This window comes from Bos javanicus, chromosome 23, assembly GCF_032452875.1.
Source record: "Bos javanicus breed banteng chromosome 23, ARS-OSU_banteng_1.0, whole genome shotgun sequence".
Lineage (NCBI taxonomy): Eukaryota > Metazoa > Chordata > Mammalia > Artiodactyla > Bovidae > Bos > Bos javanicus.
In genome coordinates, this window is record NC_083890.1 from 22,044,178 (window position 1) to 22,065,043 (window position 20,866).

A 20,866-nucleotide genomic window follows, 5' to 3' on the forward strand; every position below is an offset into this window, starting at 1 on the left:
AGAAAGATAGGTTTTGTGTCTAGAAAACATCCATCTCTCAATCAAGATGAGTTAGTGCCTTTCACACCATAAAACTAAATGTGGTAGAAAGAGGAGGAATGAAAACACTCGTGGTGATTTTTTTCACCTGACGTCATAAACTCCTCCCTTCCTCCTGTTGTGGATACCCTGTCTTCCTCTTGCCCTCCTCTTTCCGCGTAGAACTAATTAGGGAAGGTAGGGTTGAAGAATTAACCAGCCTTGGACGGAGAAGGAGACACTGCACTGCCACACAGTTTAAGACTTCAGTTCCAGACTGAACTCTCAACATTAGGTAAGCATTTATTCATTAAAATAACAAGTATCAAGTCACTGCTTATAACTACAAGCAGAAATGGGAGACATAGAAAGAGGAGAGATGAAATTCAACATTGTATAGGAAGACCAAACTATATTTAAGTTTACAGGAAAAGATAATTTCTTGCTGTTGTTTTGGGGTTTGGGGGTGCTTTTGTTTCTTTGCTCTCTTAAGTTTTGATATGGAGGAAAAAAAGCCCTACAAAATATAAAAGTATTTGCATTGTGACATGGGCACACTAGAGAAACAGACAAGCCTAAACAGAAAACCTATCATCTGAAAAATAATCAGTATATTGGATTACAAGTACTGTAAAAAGTTCTTTATTTCCTCCTTAACAAACATTCACTATTGTATTATAAATGGTGTGTGCTGCGCTAGCCGCTCAGTCGTGTCCGACTCTTTGTGACCCCACGGACTGTAGCATCCCAGGATCCTCTGTCCATAGGATTCTCCAGGTAAGAATACTAGAGTGGGTTGCCATTCCCTTCTCTGGATCTTCCCAACCCAGGGATCAAACCCCGTCTCCCGCATTGCAGGCAGATTCTTTACCGTCTGAGCCACCAGGGAAGCCCATAAATGGCATATTACATCATAAAAACAGAGACCTTATGTTTTATTTATTGATAAGAATGAATTCTAGGAGCGTGCCATACCTTCCTTGTCTGATTAATACTAATAACATATTTTAGCTGCTTGCTGTGTCCTGATGGGCACCCAAATGCCTTAAGAAACCTCAGTTCCTAAAACTTATGTGAGTATAATTATTTTCCTTGAGACAGTGACTCTGCTAGTGATAAAATTTTGGCTACAGGAGGTACAAACCTTTACTTTCCTATTCAAGAACAGGTGTTTATTCAGAAACAAACTCACAAACATAGAGAACAGACTTGTGATTGCCAAGAGGTGGCGGTGGGAGGGATGGATTGGGAGTTGGGGATTAGTAGATGCAAGCTATCGTATATAGAACATATAAAAATCCTGCTGTATATAGCACAGGGAACTATATTGAACATCCTGTGATAAACTATAGTGAAAAATACTGTACATATATGTATAACGAATCACTTTGCTGTACAGCAGAATTTAGCACATTATAAATCAACTATACTTCAATAAAATAATTGTTTAAAGAACATTTGCTTATTATAGGGAATTTATAATTGAGTCATGAGGATATAACATTCTGATCTTATACTTTTCAGAGTTAATAGTTGTCATTATGACTTTCTAATGGGATTCCAAATGTTAAAAAAATATGTTATGAGACTATTTTTCATTCTTATTCTCTGAGAATTTCTGTTTTCTTTTTTGTGAGCCTTAAAATTTATCTTCATCTTTAACAAAAGGAAGATCCTTATGAAATTTATCACTGTTTTCACTAAAGGATATTGTCTAGTGTTGTATATTAATTACAGTATCCTCTTTGTGTGAACCTATGGGAGAACTGTCTCTCTGATTTTAATGTCACCAATCTGTGACCCTGCGAAATTTGTGAATCAAAAGAGCTGCTTAGCCTAGAAAGATAAACTGAAGCCAGATCAAGGTAGGTTTTGATTATATAGAAGTTAGAGAACTGGACTTAATTTAGAAATGAATAAGTGAAATTTGAGCAAATGCTCTGGTAAAAAGTATAAGGATGATTTTATGGGCAGTCTGAATCATGTAACTAATCATGTTGATTTCTCTTTGTGTTAGCTGCTAGAAAGCTTAGAGTACGATATGGACCCATACCTGCAAGTATAGTTGATTTTCATTGTTCGTGGTAAGGTTCAAAAAGTCACCTGTCTTAATTATTTTTGAACCATTACTCCTAAGGAAAATTCAAGATTATTTTCGTGCAAGCCTCTGGTCACAAGGTTTTTATCGGCAGATCAATACATAACCTTGTTATATGTGTATATTCATTTAAAGACACATTACTTAATGTATCTTGTTGATTATCACTGAACTTACAATCAAGAGCATTATAACCCATACCTAAAAGAAACTTATCCAATATGTGTTTTCTTTAGGAAGGCACATGACAGCCTTTTTGCACTTAGGAACACTAAACAGCACTTAAGCACTATGCCTGGGGGCCACTCTAAACAATGAAATAGCCAACAAAAAGCAAAAACTGCAAAAGAACTCGGCACTGGGACTTCCCTGGTGGTCCAATGGTTAAGATTCCACGCTTCCAATGCAGGGGGTTGCAGTTTCCATCCCTGGTGCGGGGAACTAAATCCCAACTAAGACTAACTGGGGAAAAAAAAAAAAAAAACGACACTAACTAGACGTATAAAGGACTTGTTTGCAGTAGGAGAGCTTGAGCAAGAAGTCAGCTTCTTCAGCTCCAACTGATTGAAAATGTGGGCATTCAGATCAGATCAGATCAGATCAGTCACTTAGTCGTGTCGACTCCTTGCAACCCCATGAATCACAGCACGCCAGGCCTCCCTGTCCATCACCAACTCCCGGAGTTCACTCAGACTCACGTCCATCGAGTCAGTGATGCCATCCAGCCATCTCATCCTCTGTCATCCCCTTCTCCTCCTGCCCCCAATCCCTCCCAGCATCAGAGTCTTTTCCAATGAAAGTATATTGGGCACCTACTGACCTGGGGAGTTTCTCTTTCAGTATCCTATCATTTTGCCTTTTCATACTGTTCATGGGGTTCTCAAGGCAAGAATACTGAAGTGGTTTGCCATTCCCTTCTCCAGTGGACCACATTCTGTCAGATCTCTCCACCATGACCCGCCCATCTTGTGTTGCCCCACGGGCATGGCTTAGTTTCATTGAGTTAGACAAGACTGTGGTCCTAGTGTGATTAGATTGACTAGTTTTCTGTGAGTATGGTTTCAGTGTGTTTGCCCTCTGATGCCCTCTTGCAACACCTACCGTCTTACTTAGGTTTCTCTTACCTTGGGCGTGGGGTATCTCTTCACGGCTGCATTGGGAGACTCCAATTTTTCACTGCCCTGTCCATGTCCACAAATGACTTAAGGATCACTGTCAGTATGGATTTAAAGTTACAAATAAATTTTAACAAGTAGGTGAATTCACAAATATGAAACCCATGAATAAAGAGGATCAACCCTACATGCAAGATTGTACTCTATATGCCTTGCCTGCCTACTTCACTTGTAACTCCATACTTCTTTTGTATCTTTGTGTTTCCGGTAGCCTGAATTTTTATTTTATTTTAATTTTTTGTGTGTTTTGCCTGTGTGTATAAGTGGTTTTGAATCCTTCGGGAAACAAACCAAGCAATTAATAAGCAAATCAGCTACAAATATTTAGAATTCCTCTTCTTTGCACTAGTGACCTTACTACATATTTGTATACAAAAAGATCTCTGAACATCAAACCTAGTGAGAGAAATATGATCAACTTCCTTTTAAAATCATTTCATTTTCTCGCAAAAGACACTGAATTAGAAATAGTGAATGTGTTTAACCTAAGGATTTACTAAGAACTTAAGATTGCATTTAGAGATGAGGTGAGTGAATGAAAAGTCAAGCAGATACAAGGATGAGATAGTGGCTATACTTCTTGCTCTGTTCAACCTCAACTCTGAAAACTTCCTCTTTTCAGTTTCTAATATTGGCTCAGACTACGAGTATTAAGGCCCAGAAGCCTGATTTGCTGACTGCATTGAAGTGAAGTGAAGTGAAATGAATTGGCTGTCGTATCCGACTCTTTGAGACCCCATGGACTGCAGCCTACCAGGCTCCTCTGTCCATGCAATTTTCCAGGCAATAGTACTGGAGTGGATTCTCATTTCCTTCTCCAGGGATCTTCCCAACCCAGGAATCAAACCCAGGTCTCCCGCATTGCAGGCAGACGCTTTACCGTCTGAGCCACCAGGGAAGTCTAATCTTCATATCTCTTCCGACTCTTGCTGGGAATGCGAACACTTCAGACATACCACTCAGTGGACTGGAGCCCAGGGGGCTGGACTATAAGAAACATGCTTCTTAGAAGTTCAGACTCACATAAACTATATGACAGAGTTTTATGACAATGGATTTTAAATAAATCCACAATCATACATTCTGAGTATCTCATAGCCACACAGACATGCCACATAGAGAAGTCAAGTAGCTTTCTCTGTCTGGAAAATGTAAAGACATAATCCAGCAGAAGCTCAGGTTCTCAACGTTTATTTATCTTTGCATCCAAGTGCCTGGCTGCTCAGGGTAGGGAACAAGAATAAGTTGGATAAGCTCTATCACACTATTTTTAAATTTTAAAAATTAAAATTAAAAAAAATTTTTTTCTCTAATTCAGTCAAGACCTGACTGTAAATATGGGGGGGGGGAAATTTCTTGGAAACAAAAAGCCATGGGACAGAGCCCTCAAAATCTACAAAATGCAATTATATAAGAATGCATGGAGTTGCATACATTACGTTTAGGCCCTTTACATCTCTTAATTTTATTGGACTAAAATGAGCCTCAGCCTTTGCTCACATCTGATTCATCTTTAAGCTAGGTATTTCTCTCCTCTTAACCACCTGACCCACTCAAGTTTTTCTCTTGTCTTTGCCCCACATTGTGAAAAGAAGTTTCCCTACTTAACCTAAGACTTTCCTCTGAGCTTCATACCATGCATTCAACAACTACTTTCAGTGACCCTTACTGTATGCCAGGTCCTGTGGTAGGTGCTGGGGATACAGTGGAGCACAGAGCAGACATGGGCCTTTCTTCATGCAGCTCACAGGCTACTTAAGACAGGCTTATACCAAAGAAAACACAAATAAATGTAAAGTTACAACTGCTGGCATGTCCTGAAGGAAGAATTCAGAGTACAGTGAACATGTGTAATGGAGGGCTTAACCCAGTGTAGACACTCACATCTCCCCAGGATCCAGTTTTGTGAACTTCCCATTTCCAGTGGTTCTGATTGACACATTCCAGGGCCTCCTTCTCTCTCTCTTTCTTCCCTCTTCAGGGGAAGTTGGCATTCAGAATTAATCTTAAAAAGGAACAATGGTACAGATGAGCCTGTTTGCAGGGCAGGACTAGTGACCCAAAGGTAGAAAAAAGACATGGGGACACAGTGCGGGGAAGGGAAGGATGAGATGATTTGGAAGATTAGGATTGACATATATACACTGTGCTGTGCTTAGTTGCTCAGTGGTGTCTGACTCTTTGTGACCCCATGGACTGTAGGCCTCCAGGCTCCTCTGTCTCTGGGGATTCTTTAGGCAAGAATACTGGAGTGGGTTGCCATGCCCTCCCTCAGAGGATCTCCCCAACCCAGGAATTGAACCCAGATCTCCCACATTGCAGGCAAATGCTTTACCATCTGAGCCACCAGGGAAGCCCAAGAATACTGGGATGGGTAGCCTATCCCTTCTCCAGGGGATCTTCCTGACCTAAGAAGAGAACTGGGGTCTCCTGCAGTTGCAGGCGGATTCTTTACCAGCTGAGCTACCAGGGAAGCCCAACATATATACACTACCATATGTAAATAGATAACTACTGGGAACCTGAGGTAGGGCAGAGGGAGCTCAGCTTGGTGCTGTGTGACGACCCAAATGGGTGCGATTGAGGGGGTGGGAGGGAGGTCCAAGAGGGAGGGGATAATGTATACATACAGCTGATTCACTTCATTATATGGCAGAAGCTAACACAACATTGTAAACCAATTACACTCTAATTAAAAAAAAAAAAAGAATTACACCCTTATCCCTATGCAGTGAGGCTACTGGGGAGACTGACAAGCCCCATACCCAACCCTTGCAAGGTGACTGGCTGCTCTGGCTTTGTCCTGGAGCACCACATCCCTGTCTCCAATGGCACTAACATCATCCCAGCCCCTGTATCTAAGAAGTTACTGACAATAGCTTGAACTGGTGACTTTCTGTACCTCTGCCAGGGGCTGTACTGCCTCCGTGGGCAACTTTCCCTTTTTTTTTTTTTTTGGATGCACTTGCTGAGTCATATTTACCTGACCAAAGATTGAACCCATGTCCTTGGCAGTGAAAGCAGGGAGTCCTAACCACTAAATAACTTTTGATGCCATTTCCAAGACCTACAGCTAGCTCACTCCTGAAAGAGATGGTATTCACCAAGTCTTCATATTAGGAATTCACCGACCATCTTAAGACCCACACTTGACTTTCTCTGCAGAAGACCCGGGCTCCAGTTGTAGCCACCACATCATTTTATATGAGAAAAAGTGAATGAAGCCCAGTTTAAACAAACAAACAAACGAACCAAAAAGACAAACAAAAAGCTTCAAGGATCTTTCTGGGTAGATTTAAATATTAACAGACAAAAATTAAATACATCCTTTCATGTTTTTAAATAGGTGTGGAATTACTAGCTCTCCACTCTCCAGAGAAGATGCAGGTTCTTAACTGTTCTACCAAATTACTGCTCCTGGAAAAAATGCTGAAGAGTCACTTTCCTGAATCACTCAAGGTATGAAACATTGAGTAGTTCTATCTTCATTTTATTAATCTGTGAAATAACATCAGACTTATAGCTGTTTCCCAAATTTTCCTAATGGTAAGACCCTGGGAGTACTGGGTAAACATAATTTCCCAATCCTCTCCTTCTAGAGACTAATTCAATGGATTAGGGATACAATGCAGTTAGTTATATTTTTGACAGTCTTGCTAGATACCTTCTAGGAAAATTCATGCTGTGCTGGACTGGACTATTTATGAAATAAATTTCAGTTCTAAATTTTATTAAATGGCAGAAGGGACTTCTAAATTCAGATTAGTTGACTTGGCCTGAATAATTTTTTTAAAATATCTTTCACATTATCTCATTTGAGCTTCAAAAACACCTAATCAATCCCCCTCTAAAATTAATTCCTCTGTAATATTAAAACCTCTGAATAGGCATATATTTATATTAAAATTTTATAGATAATATTACTAAATAACTTCCCCATTTCCAGGTGCTAGAATTCAGATTTAAATCCAGATTATCACGTTTCAAATTGAGTGTTTTTTTGGAAATGCTTGCCTCTCACAGCACCATCTGAAGTAAGAATTAAGGAAATGAACCGTATAGGCACAGATAGACGCCTTTCTGAGAAATCTCCTCTTTCATAGCTGCTGAGCTCTTTGCTCCTGATTTCTTATTTCTCCTACCCTGAGTCTTTTTATCCCTAAATCTCTTTATCCTCCTTTAATGATTTCTTTGTTATATAATGCCTGGCTTTGTTCTTTGACCATAGTTTCAAAATACCCTTTAAGTAAACACTAAGTCCTTTAGTGAATAAAAAAGATAAAGAAAAGATAGTCTCAGTTGTTTCCTCTTCCTCCATCCACTGGAATTTATAGCTGCGTATTTTATAATCTCACTTTAGGCTTAAAATTTAGTTTAGTCACTCAGTTGTGTCTGACTCTGCGACCCTGTGGATTGTAGGCTACCAGGCTCCTCTGTCCGCAGGATTTTCCAGGCAAGAGTACTGGAGTGGGTTGCCATTTCCTTCTCTAGAGGATCTTCCCGACCCAGGGATCGAACCCAGGTCTCCCACATTGTAGGCAGACACTTTACTGTCTGAGCCACCAGGGAAGTCTTTAGGCTTAAGTGTTTAAATAACCTTTTAGATTTCCTTCACACGCTCTACCTGCTCATTCCTCTAGCATTTTTACTCCCTCCTAGCCACTTTGCATCCCCTCTGAACACTCACTCTTTGGATGAATAAATTATTGAAAGGATTTGTTTGATTTCTTATTGGAGGACAATTGCTTTACAATGTTGTGCTGGTGTCTGCCATACAACAACACGAACCAGTCATAATATAGACTGATTCTATATTATATAGACTGATTCTTTAGCGGCCCTCTCTGTAAAGTCTTCCTCCCCCATCCCATCCCATACCTCTAGGTTGTCACAGAGCACCAATCTGGGCTCCCTGTGTTATATTGCAGCTTCCCTTTAATTATCTGTTTTACACATGATAACATATATATGTCAATGCTAGTTTCTCAATTTATCCCACCCTCTCCTTCCCCCTGTGGTTTCAACCAATGCCAAAGCTTTCAGTTGGTTCTGATCTTTTACAAACTAGTTATTTTTTCAGAATCTGAATGTTGTAAAGAGGTCTCTTTTTTCTTCTAAACTTGTGAACATTTCAATCATGTTTAAGTTACATTCTTGAATACAGATTATGCTTTCCTCATGTGAAACCATTTTAATAAGTGTATTACTCTGTACACGTAAGATCATCAATTCCAGAATTTAATCTTGAAGAGAACAAGCATGACCCTTCCAGGTTACTTTAGTTTGTGGATTTTCACTAAGTGTGATCCATGTTGCTCATTAGTATTAGACTACATTTGGAAAGATATAGTCTATGCGAAAATTTGAGTGAGGTCTCAGTTTGGGTAAGACAGAAGAGAGTTGGATCATCTTCTAGGCATTGAGATGAGGTGAGTGATTTGAATTAAGATAGTGATAAAGGAGGTAAAATGTAGGCTCCAAAGCCCTTACTATTTAACTTTTTCATTGAAGTATAACACTAGCAGGAGTTTGCCAAGTGATGCTAGTGGTAAAGAAACTGCCAGCCAACGCAGGAGACATAAGAGACACTGGGTTGGGAAGATCCCCTGGAGGATTTCTTCACTCCTGGAGAATCCCATGGACAGAGGAGCCTGGAGAGTTATGTCCATAGCGTCACAAAGAGTCAGATAGGACTGAAGCAACTTGGCACACACCCACATAACACTAGAAAGTGCGCAAAACATAATGATACAGCTCAGTGAATTTTCTCAGAGTGAATATCTATGTAACTTCTACTCCATTCAAGAAAGAACAGTATATCAAACGCCATTCTTCCCCCACTCCATACTCTTTTCCCGTCAATATCTTTCCCTGCTCTCCCACAGTAACCACTATCAATTTCTAAAGTCATCATTTAATTCTGCCTGTCTTTGAATGTAACATAAATTGGATCCCACAGTAAGTATCTCTTTGAACTTAGCTTCTTTGGCTGGACAAGCTCGATACCATGTTGCTCTTTTGTAATCCATGGCAGGAATATGCCACAATTTATTTATTTATTCCACTGTTGCTGGATATTGTTTCCAGTTTCTGTCTACAGTATAACAAAAACGCTGCTGTGAACACTGGCCTATAGCTTAGCTCTCGTCCTTAACCACTACAACTTTGTCTTCTCTAGAAGCACAGAGATAACATATTAAAGTTGCTTTGTGGGACAGATATCTTTGATTCTTAGTGGAAAAAAATGTGAAAAATCACAGAACAGAATTCTAACGATAATTCAGTATTGTTTAGTCAATAAGAATTTGGTCAGCTCTGTCAGACTCCATGGATATAACAGTGAATAAGACATAGTTACAACCCTCAGGGAATGCTTATACAGACCAGCTCTATCAAATCTAAAATGCAGGGTATGCTTTTTGGCTTTTCTCTGGGGGATAGTATCTCAGTCTCAAGTGATATTTAATTGTAATTCAGGGTTAAAAGAGTAGTTGTACTTCACATATGATTTTAAGATAGTGTAGTAAACTTCAAAAGCAGCTGCACATCAAAATTATCCATAGAACTTTTAAAAGGCATATGAACTCTAAATCTAGATATCAGACACTGATTCATTAAGTATTACTGACCTATGTTCCAAGTCCCTGTCTGGTAAGCCTTTTGATTTGGTACCTCTCACCATTGTGCTAAAAAAAACACTAAGTTTTGGGAGCATTTTCATAGACTGTCATAGACATTTTAACAGTTTCCATGTGCACTGATGAAATAACAAGGGAGAAGTCTATATGTGTGTGGGTTATGAATATATGTGTGTATATTTATAATTTCCCCTCATGGCCATAACTTTGCAGTAGTACAAGAAATGAAAAGAGCAATAAGCATCTGAAATGGTTAATAATATGACTAGCTTTTCCTCTGGGTTCTCTGCCTCAGGTTTATGGAGCAGTGATGAACATAAATCGTGGGAATCCCTTTCAAAAGGAAGTGGTGTTGGATTCATGGCCTGACTTCAAAGCCATCATCACACGGCGGCAGAAAGAGGTACAGTTTTAAAAGGCAAAAAGAATTGGTACCAACTGAAATGAAAGATGAAGTAAAGGGGAAATCGTAACCGCCATAGCTTAACAAGCTCACCATTAGCTTCTAATTTGACTGGCTTTGGAGTATCAGACGTATGGAAACCTCCAGTATAAATGTGTTCACTAGGATGATTTCTCTAGTGTTTGATAATCCCTAGAAGTATGAAGCAGATACACTTACACACTAGCTTTCTCACTGGGTTGATGATTCCTTATGATCATTGACTTTGGTCATATGGATAAATATGAAAGAAGATTGAAAAAGACAGCATCCTCCCCATTCTGCCTCTGAGACAAAGGAGAGGCTCATGTGATCAAAGGTGGTGTGCTTTATGTGTTTGTGATCATGTCTTCTGTCCTAGGCTGAGACAGACAACTTGGACCATTATACTAATGCCTATGCTGTGTTCTACAAAGATGTCAATGCTTACCGACAGCTGTTAGAAGAACATGGTGTTATCAACTGGGACCAAGTCTTTCAAATACAGGGTGAGTCAAGTACAAGACACTAGACAGGCGTTTTTTTTTTCTTCTTTTTGTCATATCTCTCAGATATATAAATATGACACACTTTCCACACATATAAGCACACATATGTACAAATACACTTACATACATTTTATATATTAACAGCTTATGTATTACAGTCTTATAGCAATACTTTTTTTAAATTATTTTTACTGAGGTTTGGATTAGGCTGTTTTTAAGCGATTTTTTTTTTCTTTCAAAAAATGGTATCAGTGAATATCACAGAATATTTCTCCTATTACTTCTAACCCTTTCCTGTCATAATCTTTTAAAGTAAATCTAATTTAAGTCTAAGCCAATAGGTAAGCCTTTCTTCTTTCTACAGCAAATGATTCTTGAAAAAGATAATCAACTGGTCTGCACAGGATAAACTGAAATGATTTTATAAGGAAAGAGTATATGTGGGCTCCAAGGAGATAACTGCATAGCCATCAACGCTTCTGGAAGAACTTTAGGCCAAGACTGAAACAGATTAAGACTTTTGATTATTTGGATGGATAGCTTTGGCTTCAATGTATCACTTGCTCTCTCAACTTTTTATAATGATTGGGAGTTCATATAGGCAATGAAGTTACTGTGCGTAGCTCTTCCAGTGAAATGAGTTCCTTGATCATTTGACAAGAAGGTAGGAACCCCCATTTAGATATATAAATTCTGGTAATTTTTATCAGCCAGAAGTAGCTGAAGCCCTCTACAAGAAAAGTTTCTGTCCACCTATAATGATTTATGTAAATTCATAATCTAAAAACTTGGAATGTTGTGTATATATATATAAAATCCCCTGGCAAATGCTCAAAAAGAGTTTATAGAGGCAGTTCTAAACTCTCTCACACATTTACAGATTTACCCCTGTTATGCTGGTTAGAAGTGAGGCATAATTCAACCACTTGCTTATCTAATTAATTCAGAAAAATCTCACCAGGATTACTTTAATATGGATATGAGTATATCTCCCCCTTGATGTGAAAAGTCATGGCAGTAACTGGATGGATTTTGGTATTATTGCTTAATATCCTCAAATCCCCTGAATTTATCATCCCTCTGATTGCCAATACTTTTTTTTAGAAGGCTGAGCTATTAGTTGTGAGTTACACTCATTTTAATTGATAGTCATCTTTCCTGAGGGTTTGGTGGGGAGAGATGTGAATTATAGCACCTAGTATAGCTGGAATGGTAAAACCCCTCATTTACCAGGAGACCTGGGTTCAATCCCTGGGTTGGCAATCCACTCCAGTACTATTGCCTGGAAAATCCCATGGACAGAGGACCCTGGTAGGCTACAGTCCATGCGGTCTCAAAGAGTTGGACACAACTGAGCGATTTCACTTTCACCGTGTAGAGCAATACCGGCTCTTGACTTCTGATGTGGTCTCAACTGTAGGTTTCTGTGGTAAGAACTGTAATCTCTTTAGGACACTGAATAACTTCTAAGAAGTCATCAGGGTCTTTACTACTGTTATTCAGAGAACCTAAAAAGGTGCCATTTCTATAACATCTCTAAATCATGAGCCTCCCTAAAAGCCTATCAGCTACATATAAATAGCCTTTTACCTACTTCTTAAGTGCAGGCTAGGTCAAAACTACTAGTTGGGTTGGTGGATACATCAGGATTTAGGCAGTGAAGCTGCTTCAGTACTGGGTGTTTAGAGCAAGAACACACCCTGCATAGGAATGCCTTTGTCATTTTTAATCTAAGAACCATCCATAACAATGTTAAATCAGGGTTAATCCTCTAATGGACTCAGAGGAGCCAAACTCCTTGTGTTTGCCATATACAGGAAACAAAAACATGCATAATTGCCCAGACAGGCCCTGCTTGCTGCTCACTGCTAGTTGCATGGACGAGAGAGCTTGTCTATATATCTGAGCACCAGCCTGAAAGTTTCAAAGGCCTGCTCACTGGTAACTATGAACCAAAAAACTGCCCCAAGTTCTGGCTTATTCAGTTAGCAACCCTTCCCCTTCTAAGGAGGTGGAGTGCTCAATAGCAGAACGAGAAGTGGAGATTCCTTTCTCAAGGAGAAAGGAGAAAATCATTTGTTAAAAATGATACCCTCTCAACAGATAGAAGGACATGATCCACAGCACTATGGAGAGATGAGCGGCAAAATCTAAACAACAAATCCTGTTGTTTGGTGATTAGAGGGCCCTAACCACCAGGATTCTCCAACAAAAGAAGTTTTTAAAGTAGGGAGAGAGGAGTTTAGTGGGAATTGAAAGAAGGTCTGTTTATGAAAAGACTCACAAGACAAAAAGTAGGCAAAATCAAACTACAGTGTTTAAGGATGCAGGCTTAGATAATAAAACTGTAAAGAAAACAAGAAAATGGTTATCTTAAAAATTATTATAATGATTATTTTTGGAAGAGAGAGAAGGAATTGTGATTAAAAGATTGGGAGAGTGATACATAGAAGGGAGCTCATCAAATTCTATTCTGTGGCTTTAGAAGTAGTCAAAATGTATGTAATTATTTCTAATTAAACTGTCCCTTTTATGCAGTTTTTGTTACCTGTTACATCTGAAAAGTCTAAAAGGTTTTGTTTCAATGTTAGGATGACCTTTAGAAAGAATTGACTCAGTCTAACTTAGAAGAAAAAAATTCTGTTGGAACTACCATCCACACCTCGAGTCAGCACGGCTCACTACCACTTAGATGTAATTCAGTGTTTTAATATGGAGTGCTAGCTACAGCATCTATGATTTTAATAGCATTATCTTAAGACTTGCTTATCTTTTCTTAGACTTAACTCCCTGATGGAGAAGCCGAGGCTCAGAGCGCAGTCTATGTTCACCAGGACCTGCCATTCATGTTTTCTTCAAGAGGAAGTGATTTCCTAGGAGAAGGAAACAAGCAATTAGATATGAAAGGAAGTGGGAAAGTCAATTTCCAGAGCATTCAAGCAATCAGCAGCCAGAATGGAAAGGACAGAGCAGATTAGGATTTGGAGAAGCAGACAGTCAGTTCTAAGTAAACAAGCCCCTTGTCATGCTGTAATTACTATCAGAACAGAGACCATGCCATTCTTGTGTCCTGATCTGAAGCTATGCCCAGCACAGTACGTTACTTACAACAAATACTGAATAAAGGTTTATAGAGAATACAATATAGCTACCACAAATGAGTAAGTGCTGGGTAAGTTAAGTTCAGAATAAACCTCACCAGTCTAAGTTTATATATTGACGTTGCTGTGATGGGTGTTTAGGCAGGAGACTGAAAGACAGTCTTTAAAGTAAGATTGCCCTGCCAAATAAATTGAAGCTCTTTCATACTTCCAGAGCATCCCTTACCCTCAGGGGCATAAGATCAATCTGAGAAGTCAGGAAAATAAAAAGTTCCCATAAAGCATGACAAATTCTTAAGGGATAGTCCCATCAGAAATTCCCATGGAAGATCATGATCAACATGGAAATTTGAACATCTCATACAAGACTTGAAAATCAGACAAAGGAGTAGCTCTGATAACATGTGTATGAATACAAAGTGGTTAGGATAATACAAGGTGGGAAGCTGGTGGTATTGATGATACCAAGTATAGAAATTCTAAAACAAATTTCCTTTTGTCATTTTCAGATAAAGTGTCCACATTTTTTTTTCATTGTGTGTTTCTACATACAGGGTTGCAGAGTGAATTATATGATGTTTCCAAAGCTGTTGCTGACTCAAAGCAGGTGGATGTAAAGCTAGCTTCCTTCAAGGCCGCTTGCTTACCTCCGATTTCAACGGCAGACACCAGTTTCTTGTATGTAAACCAAGCTTCTTCTGGGGGAGAACTTATGCTATGGCAGTACAAACTGCAGTACCTGGAGTACTTAATACCATTAAGGAATATTGGATTTAGGTGACTGAATCTAAATGTGTGTATGTGTTTACTCTTTTCCTTTTTGCTGTGCTTGACTGCTCATAATTTCCTGCAAAATCAAATCTGTGTCTCTCTCCATAGTAATTAACTATGGACAGTTTTTTCACAGAATACACAAAAAAGTCATTTCTTGGGCATCCTCCTCCTTCAAATAATTCTAAATAACTTTTGCTGTCTGCACCCAAGGTGGTTATAATTGTTTTTTGTTGTTTCAGGGATGAAGGTGTTTAACTGACTTACGTGTCTTCTATTCCAGGCACTAAATGTTTTCAAGTTTTAAATACATTGCCTCTTGAATCCTTTCCACAACCCTATAAAGCAGTACCATTATTATTCCCTTTTTGACCAGAATTGAAATAACACACAGGAGCAAACTATAGAGCCAGAAACAATCAAAAGAAGTCTAATTCCAGGATCCAGCCCTTCAGAACATGTGTTAGTTTATATCTGCATTCTTTTACTTTGTGGTCCCTGATCTGTCATGCTCTAGTTACTTTCCATTTTGCCTTACCTTTCTCTGTGTGTGTGTGTGTGTGTGTTAGTCGCTCAGTGTGTCTGACTCTTTGCAACCCCGTGGACTCTAGCCTGCCAGCCTCCTCTGTCCATGGGATTCTCCAGGCAAGAATAGTGGAGAGAGTTGCCAGTTTCTTCTCCAGGTTACCTTTCTGAGCCTCAATCAATTCTTCCTAAAAACTGGTGTATAATATCCTCTTTGTATGTTTCTTGTACGCAAATGAAACTTGATACCTGAAAAGTAACCACTTCAGTGAATGTTACTTTCTCCACTTCTGTGGTGTATGTTGAAGTAATTATTGAGCAAAACAAGACTAAACCTAGAAAAGAAGGGACACTTTAAGTCACATAAAGCAACTGGATTTTATTACTTTTTCAGTCATGAAAATTTTCAAACACAAGAGTTGAGAAACTAGTGTAATTAACCTCCAAAACCAAAATACTTAAAAAAAAATCTTAAACCCCTGCCTCTTTCAATCACAAAATAATGCAGTTCTCAATTTTGTTTGTCCTTTGTTCAATTCCAACTGTAACCTTTTCAACAATACATTTTCCTATTAACTGAATTTAAAAAATATAACCAAGCTTGTGCTCATTAAATATACATGTATATTTTTTAAATGTACAAAAAGTACAAGATTTATTAGGAATCTTTTATCCAGACCTCTATCCTTCCCACCCCCTGATTTATTCTAAAGGAAATATCTTATATATTATTCCATTATACTTAAATATTATACCTCCAAAAGAATTATTATTATTATTATTGGCCAGGCCTCATGGCTTGTGGGATCTTATTAATCCCTGGTGGTTCAGATGGTAAAGAATCCACCTGCAATGTGGGAGACCTGGGTTCGATCCCTGGGTTGGGAGATCCCCTGGAGGAGTGCATGGCAACCCACTCCAGTATTCTTGCCTGGAGAATCCCCATGGACAGAGGAGCCTGGTGATCTACAGTCCATGTGGTCACAAAGAATCAGACATGACTGAGCAACTAAGCATAGCATAGTATGGCTTGTGGGATCTTATTAATAGCTCCTCCATCAGGCATCGAACCCTGGCCCCAAAAGTGAACACACTGAATTCACTCAGGGAATTCCCAAGAATTTTTTTTTTAAGTGCTATAGTAACATCACCTCTGTGTCAGGGGTCCCCCAGACCACCCACAAGTTCAGTGATTGGCTAAGAGGACTCACAGGACTCAACATATTTAGTCGTGGCTATGACTTATTATAATGAAAAGATACAAAGCAAAATCAGCACAGGGGAAAAAGGTGCCTTGGCAAAGTCCAGAGGAAACCAGGCACAAGCTTCCCAGAGGCCTCCCTGAGCAGAGTCACACAGTATGCGTTTGATTCCCAGCAATGAGTTGTGACAACACATAAGATTTTTTTACTGGAGGTACCCTCTGCCAAGCACGCACCAATTTCCTAGACTCCCAGGAGGAAAACAGGTGTTCAGCATAAATTACATCGCTTGTACAAAGAGGCCAAGCTAACCACTCTTACCAATTCTGAGAATGGCAGGACTCCCCCAGAAATCCAAATTACCAGACACTTAGCCAAAGGCCAACCTGGCAAGCAGGTTCTCTAAAAACAGTGGCCTCGAGCCTGCTTTGTTAGCTCTTTCCTTAAAATTTTGTGAACATTATTTCCTAAATATAAAATGACCTGTTAGTAGTCACATTTCTCCAATAATCAAAACTTTGAGCACTTTATTTGTTTTGAATAAGCACCTGGTTATTATATGCAACTGGTTAACATCTCTCAAGTTTCTTTTGACAGACAGGTACCCCTTTCATCTTTTTTTATTTCTTATGTTATTTTTGGTTGAAAAAAAAAATCACGCTATTTGTCCTTTAGAGTTTCCCACAGTCTGTCCAATTCAATAGACATGAGTTTGAGCAAATTCCAGGAGATAGTGAAGGACAGGGAGGCCTGATATGCTGCAGTCCATGGGGTTGCAAAGAGCCGCTCACGACTGAGCTACTCAACAGCAAGTCTGTTTGCTGTCGTATCCCTGAGATGTTATTTAAAATTTTCTTCAATCCCCCGTCAGACTTTTTTAAATCAAATTTTTACTTGAATTGTTCCTTTCTGCGTAGGAAGTTAGACAATTTGTCTTTAAAACCTAAATCATTATCCAAATTTGTACACTTTATTTTGGATACCCACCCTTCACAGGTCATTGTCTCGAATGTCCCTCCTGAAACACACGGTTTAGTGTTTTTATTTATAGTGACATCACTACCCGAAGCTTCCTTGACTTTGTTTGAAAGTTTATTTTCGAGAATTAAATGAAAAAATCCTGTTAAGCCAGTTATTGCTTGCATTTATTTATATTCTTTCCCTCTGCTTAGTGGTTAGGCGAATGGCCCAGCTCCAGGTCTCACAGAATACCTGAAATATGAGCTAACATTGCATGACCACTAATAAAAGAAAACACAAACTTTTACTTCATAAAGAGGGACATGGTACAGGACCTCCCTGGTGGTCCAGTGGCTAAGACTTCATGCTCCCAGTTCAGGGTGCCCAGGTTCAATCCCTACTCAGGAACTAGATCTCACCTGCTGCAACTGAAAGATCCAACATGCTGAAACTAAGACCTGGTGCAGTCAAACAAATATTTTAAAAAAGGACGTAGTGAGAAAGACATCAGTAGCCTCTTAACTGGGGATGATCTTTGGATATTGATAACTTCAAGCATGAAAGAAAATTCAAAACACAACCAGCCCCCAGAGACTTGCAACTAAGTAACCTGTCTCAGTTCTTAGAAACTGCAATAATTTCTGTCCTTTTTTTTTTTTTTAATCTTAATGCCCATGGATTTTGAAATCTTTTTCCAGAATGTTTAGGGAAAGGTCTGAAAGAGCTAGCATTTCTTAAGCACCTACAAATGCCTAGAACATTATGCACTTTATATTTGTTTTGTGGACATGGTTGCATAAATGTAGGAGTCCTATCCTAAAACATTTATTATTATCAAGAAAAAGATTAGAGGCTCAAGTATCTGGACTTGTTCAAGGCCTCAGAGAGGGTGTCAGCAGACTCAGGACTTAATAAGAACAAGTCTGAGGTTTGTTTTCCAGAAAAATGAAATCCTTGCCTTCATCTATTCTGAAGACAATAACAAGTGGGCATAAAATTTGAAGGAAAGACTTAGACTCAATATAATGAGTGTTTCATCCTGTTAGAAATGAAATCCTAAAAGATGTTTGTAAGTGGTAAGTTATGGATTCTTATTTATTGAAAATATTCTAGTATTTGCTAGGCACTATCTCCAGGATGCTTTCTCAGTTTGAATCAATGTAAAAAGAGAAGTAGTTGGGGAATTCCCTGGAGGTCCGGTGGTTGGGATGGGGTGCTTTCACTGCTGGGGCCAGGTTTGATCCCTGGTGGGAGAACTTAGGATCCCCCAAGGTTTGAAGTGAATAAAAAAGAAATACTTGTTTGTCATCATATGATCCCAAGTTCATATTTCTTCCCATGTCATTTTCTTCAAGAATGAATTCTTCCGTACAACTAACCTACCTGAGCATTGCTGATGTTGACTTACTCAACCAGACTTGGTCTCGGGGCGGCAATGAACAGTGTCGCCGGTACATCGCCAACCTCATCTCCTGCTTCCCCAGTGTGTGTGTCCGTGATGATAAGGGGAACCCCATGTCTTGGTCTATGACAGACCAGTTTGCCACCATGTGCCATGGCTACACCATGCCTGAGCATCGCAGGAAAGGTTATAATCGGCTGGTGATCCTCATGTTGGCCAGAAAGTTGCAAAGCCAGGGATTCCCCTGTCAAGGCAACATCCTGGATGACAACACTACATCCATTAACCTCACAAAGAGCATCCACAGTGACTTCTTGCCTTGTCGGTTCCATAGGCTGATTCTCACCCCTCCAGCTTTCTCTGGGCAAGTTCACCCCTAGCCCATTGGAACTCCAGGAGTTCTCTTCCTTTTTCTGAATATACACACACTCCTTAGCTGCCAATGAGGGAAAAATTAAAACTAGAATCAGGGGGACTTTAAATTGTTGAAAAAGGCCAGAAGACAAACAGGCTTAGGCTGGGAAGCCCTAACTCTCCCTGTCTCAAATTTCTACGGTAGTGATGATACAGGTCAGAAACAGCTGTGACTAGAAACAGGATAACTATCTTCCTTTAGGATCCACCGCAGGAAGAAGGTTCTAAAGCCATCAGTCTTAGCACAGGAGCAGAAATGACTGCATGAGAACAAATGACTAACATGGGAGTACCTGGATACTGCATTATTATTTCCCTTGGGCTTATGCCCGCTTTTCTACAACCACACCAGCGTCCTACAACCATAAATAACCCTCTCCTGTGCCTGCCACTGCTCTGTCTCCCCAAATCTCTTCCTACCACCCGTGGCTCAGGATCTCTGTAGACTATCCTGCCTTCCCCCCTCCCCCCTTTAATTCCTGTCTCTCCTCTAGCCTATAGTTCTTCCCTGGGAATGTTTAAATGTAGTGGTTCTCACATTTTAGTGCACTTCAGAATCACCTGGAGGGCAGGTTGCAACAAAGCTAGCTGAGTCTCTCCCCACAGCCCCTGATTCAGTTAAGTTTGAGGATGGATTTGAGGTCGAGCCTGAAAATTTGTACTTCCAGCAAGTTTTCATTTCTCAGTTGCCTTGGATGGAGGAATAAACACACAAGCATTTTAAAAGCTAGAAGCAGATGCTATCAGCATAGGACTGGACACTGCCTATCACCTATTCCAGCCCCCTTGTTCATTATCAGCTTTCTCATGAAAAACTAAGAGGCCTGTTTATGTAGGTGTGCATTTGGTATGCAAATATAAACATACATACACATATATTTTCACTTCTTTCTTACTTCTGTATGCATACATAATACTCAGAGAATCGTGGTAAGATAATAAACTTTAGTTTATTCTCATTACATATGAATATTTGTGGACAAAAGAAAACAAATGACTTCTTCAAGATTATATAACCGGTGCTAGAGGTTGAGCCAGAATGGCGTTATGTTGATTTCAAGCTTTTCACTAGACCATGTATCTTTTTAGGAAATGTAAAAGAAATTTAAATGATTAAATAATAAAATCAACATCTCCTTCATCTTTTATTCTTGTCAGTATTTTTTTTTTTAATTTGGGTTCCAATTGCTTCTGTCTGTGTATCTTTCAAGGACAGTAAAGGAAGAGATAAACATCACAGGCTGTGTTCTTCTATCTGCAATAAAAGCTGACACAAACAATGGTTGGATTTGTCTAGTCTGGATAAAGTTGACTTAGCCATATAGAAAATATATGGCTTATATGGTTTCTTATTGTGCAGAGGTCACACAAATCTCAACTACAAAGATAAGAGGAAATCTAAATTTTAGGTGTTTATTCTGAGAAACATAATGGAGAAGGAAATGGCAGCCCAGTCAAGTACTCTTGCCTGGAAAATCCCATGGACAGAGGAGCCTGGTAGGCTACCGTCCATGGGGTCACAAAGAGTCAGACACGACTGGATGACTTCACTTTCACTTTTCTGAGAAAAATAAACTGGCTGAAGGAGAGCTTCAGTTATAATGAAAACGATTCCTTGGGAGTGAATATATG

General features: G+C 39.4%; 1 protein-coding gene across 2 annotated transcripts; it reads left to right on the plus strand.

The window, feature by feature from the left end:
• Nucleotides 1–205: 205 nt before the first annotated feature.
• Nucleotides 206–20,380, plus strand: GLYATL3 (glycine-N-acyltransferase like 3). 2 transcript variants are annotated; one of them, XM_061398382.1, is made up of 6 exons: nt 206–313; nt 6,638–6,750; nt 10,225–10,332; nt 10,733–10,859; nt 14,515–14,638; nt 18,774–20,380. In XM_061398382.1, the coding sequence occupies exons 2-6, from the start codon at nt 6,673–6,675 to the stop codon at nt 19,198–19,200; spliced, it is 864 nt and encodes a 287-aa protein (XP_061254366.1). In that variant the 5' UTR covers nt 206–313; nt 6,638–6,672; the 3' UTR covers nt 19,201–20,380. The 2 variants fall into 2 exon arrangements, with proteins under 2 accessions (XP_061254366.1, XP_061254367.1); XM_061398383.1 differs by lacking the exons at nt 206–313; nt 6,638–6,750 and adding an exon at nt 9,612–9,701.
• The last annotated feature ends 486 nt before the right edge of the window (nt 20,381–20,866 follow it).

Bases quoted from the DNA above. Each gene is read 5' to 3' on its own strand.
- GLYATL3 (XM_061398382.1), top strand. From the start codon at position 6,673: ATGCAGGTTCTTAACTGTTCTACCAAATTACTGCTCCTGGAAAAAATG. The intron at 6,751-10,224 runs GTATGAAACATT...TCTCTGCCTCAG, and splicing joins ACTTTCCTGAATCACTCAAG to GTTTATGGAGCAGTGATGAA. The intron at 14,639-18,773 runs GTATGTAAACCA...ATTTTCTTCAAG, and splicing joins ACGGCAGACACCAGTTTCTT to AATGAATTCTTCCGTACAAC.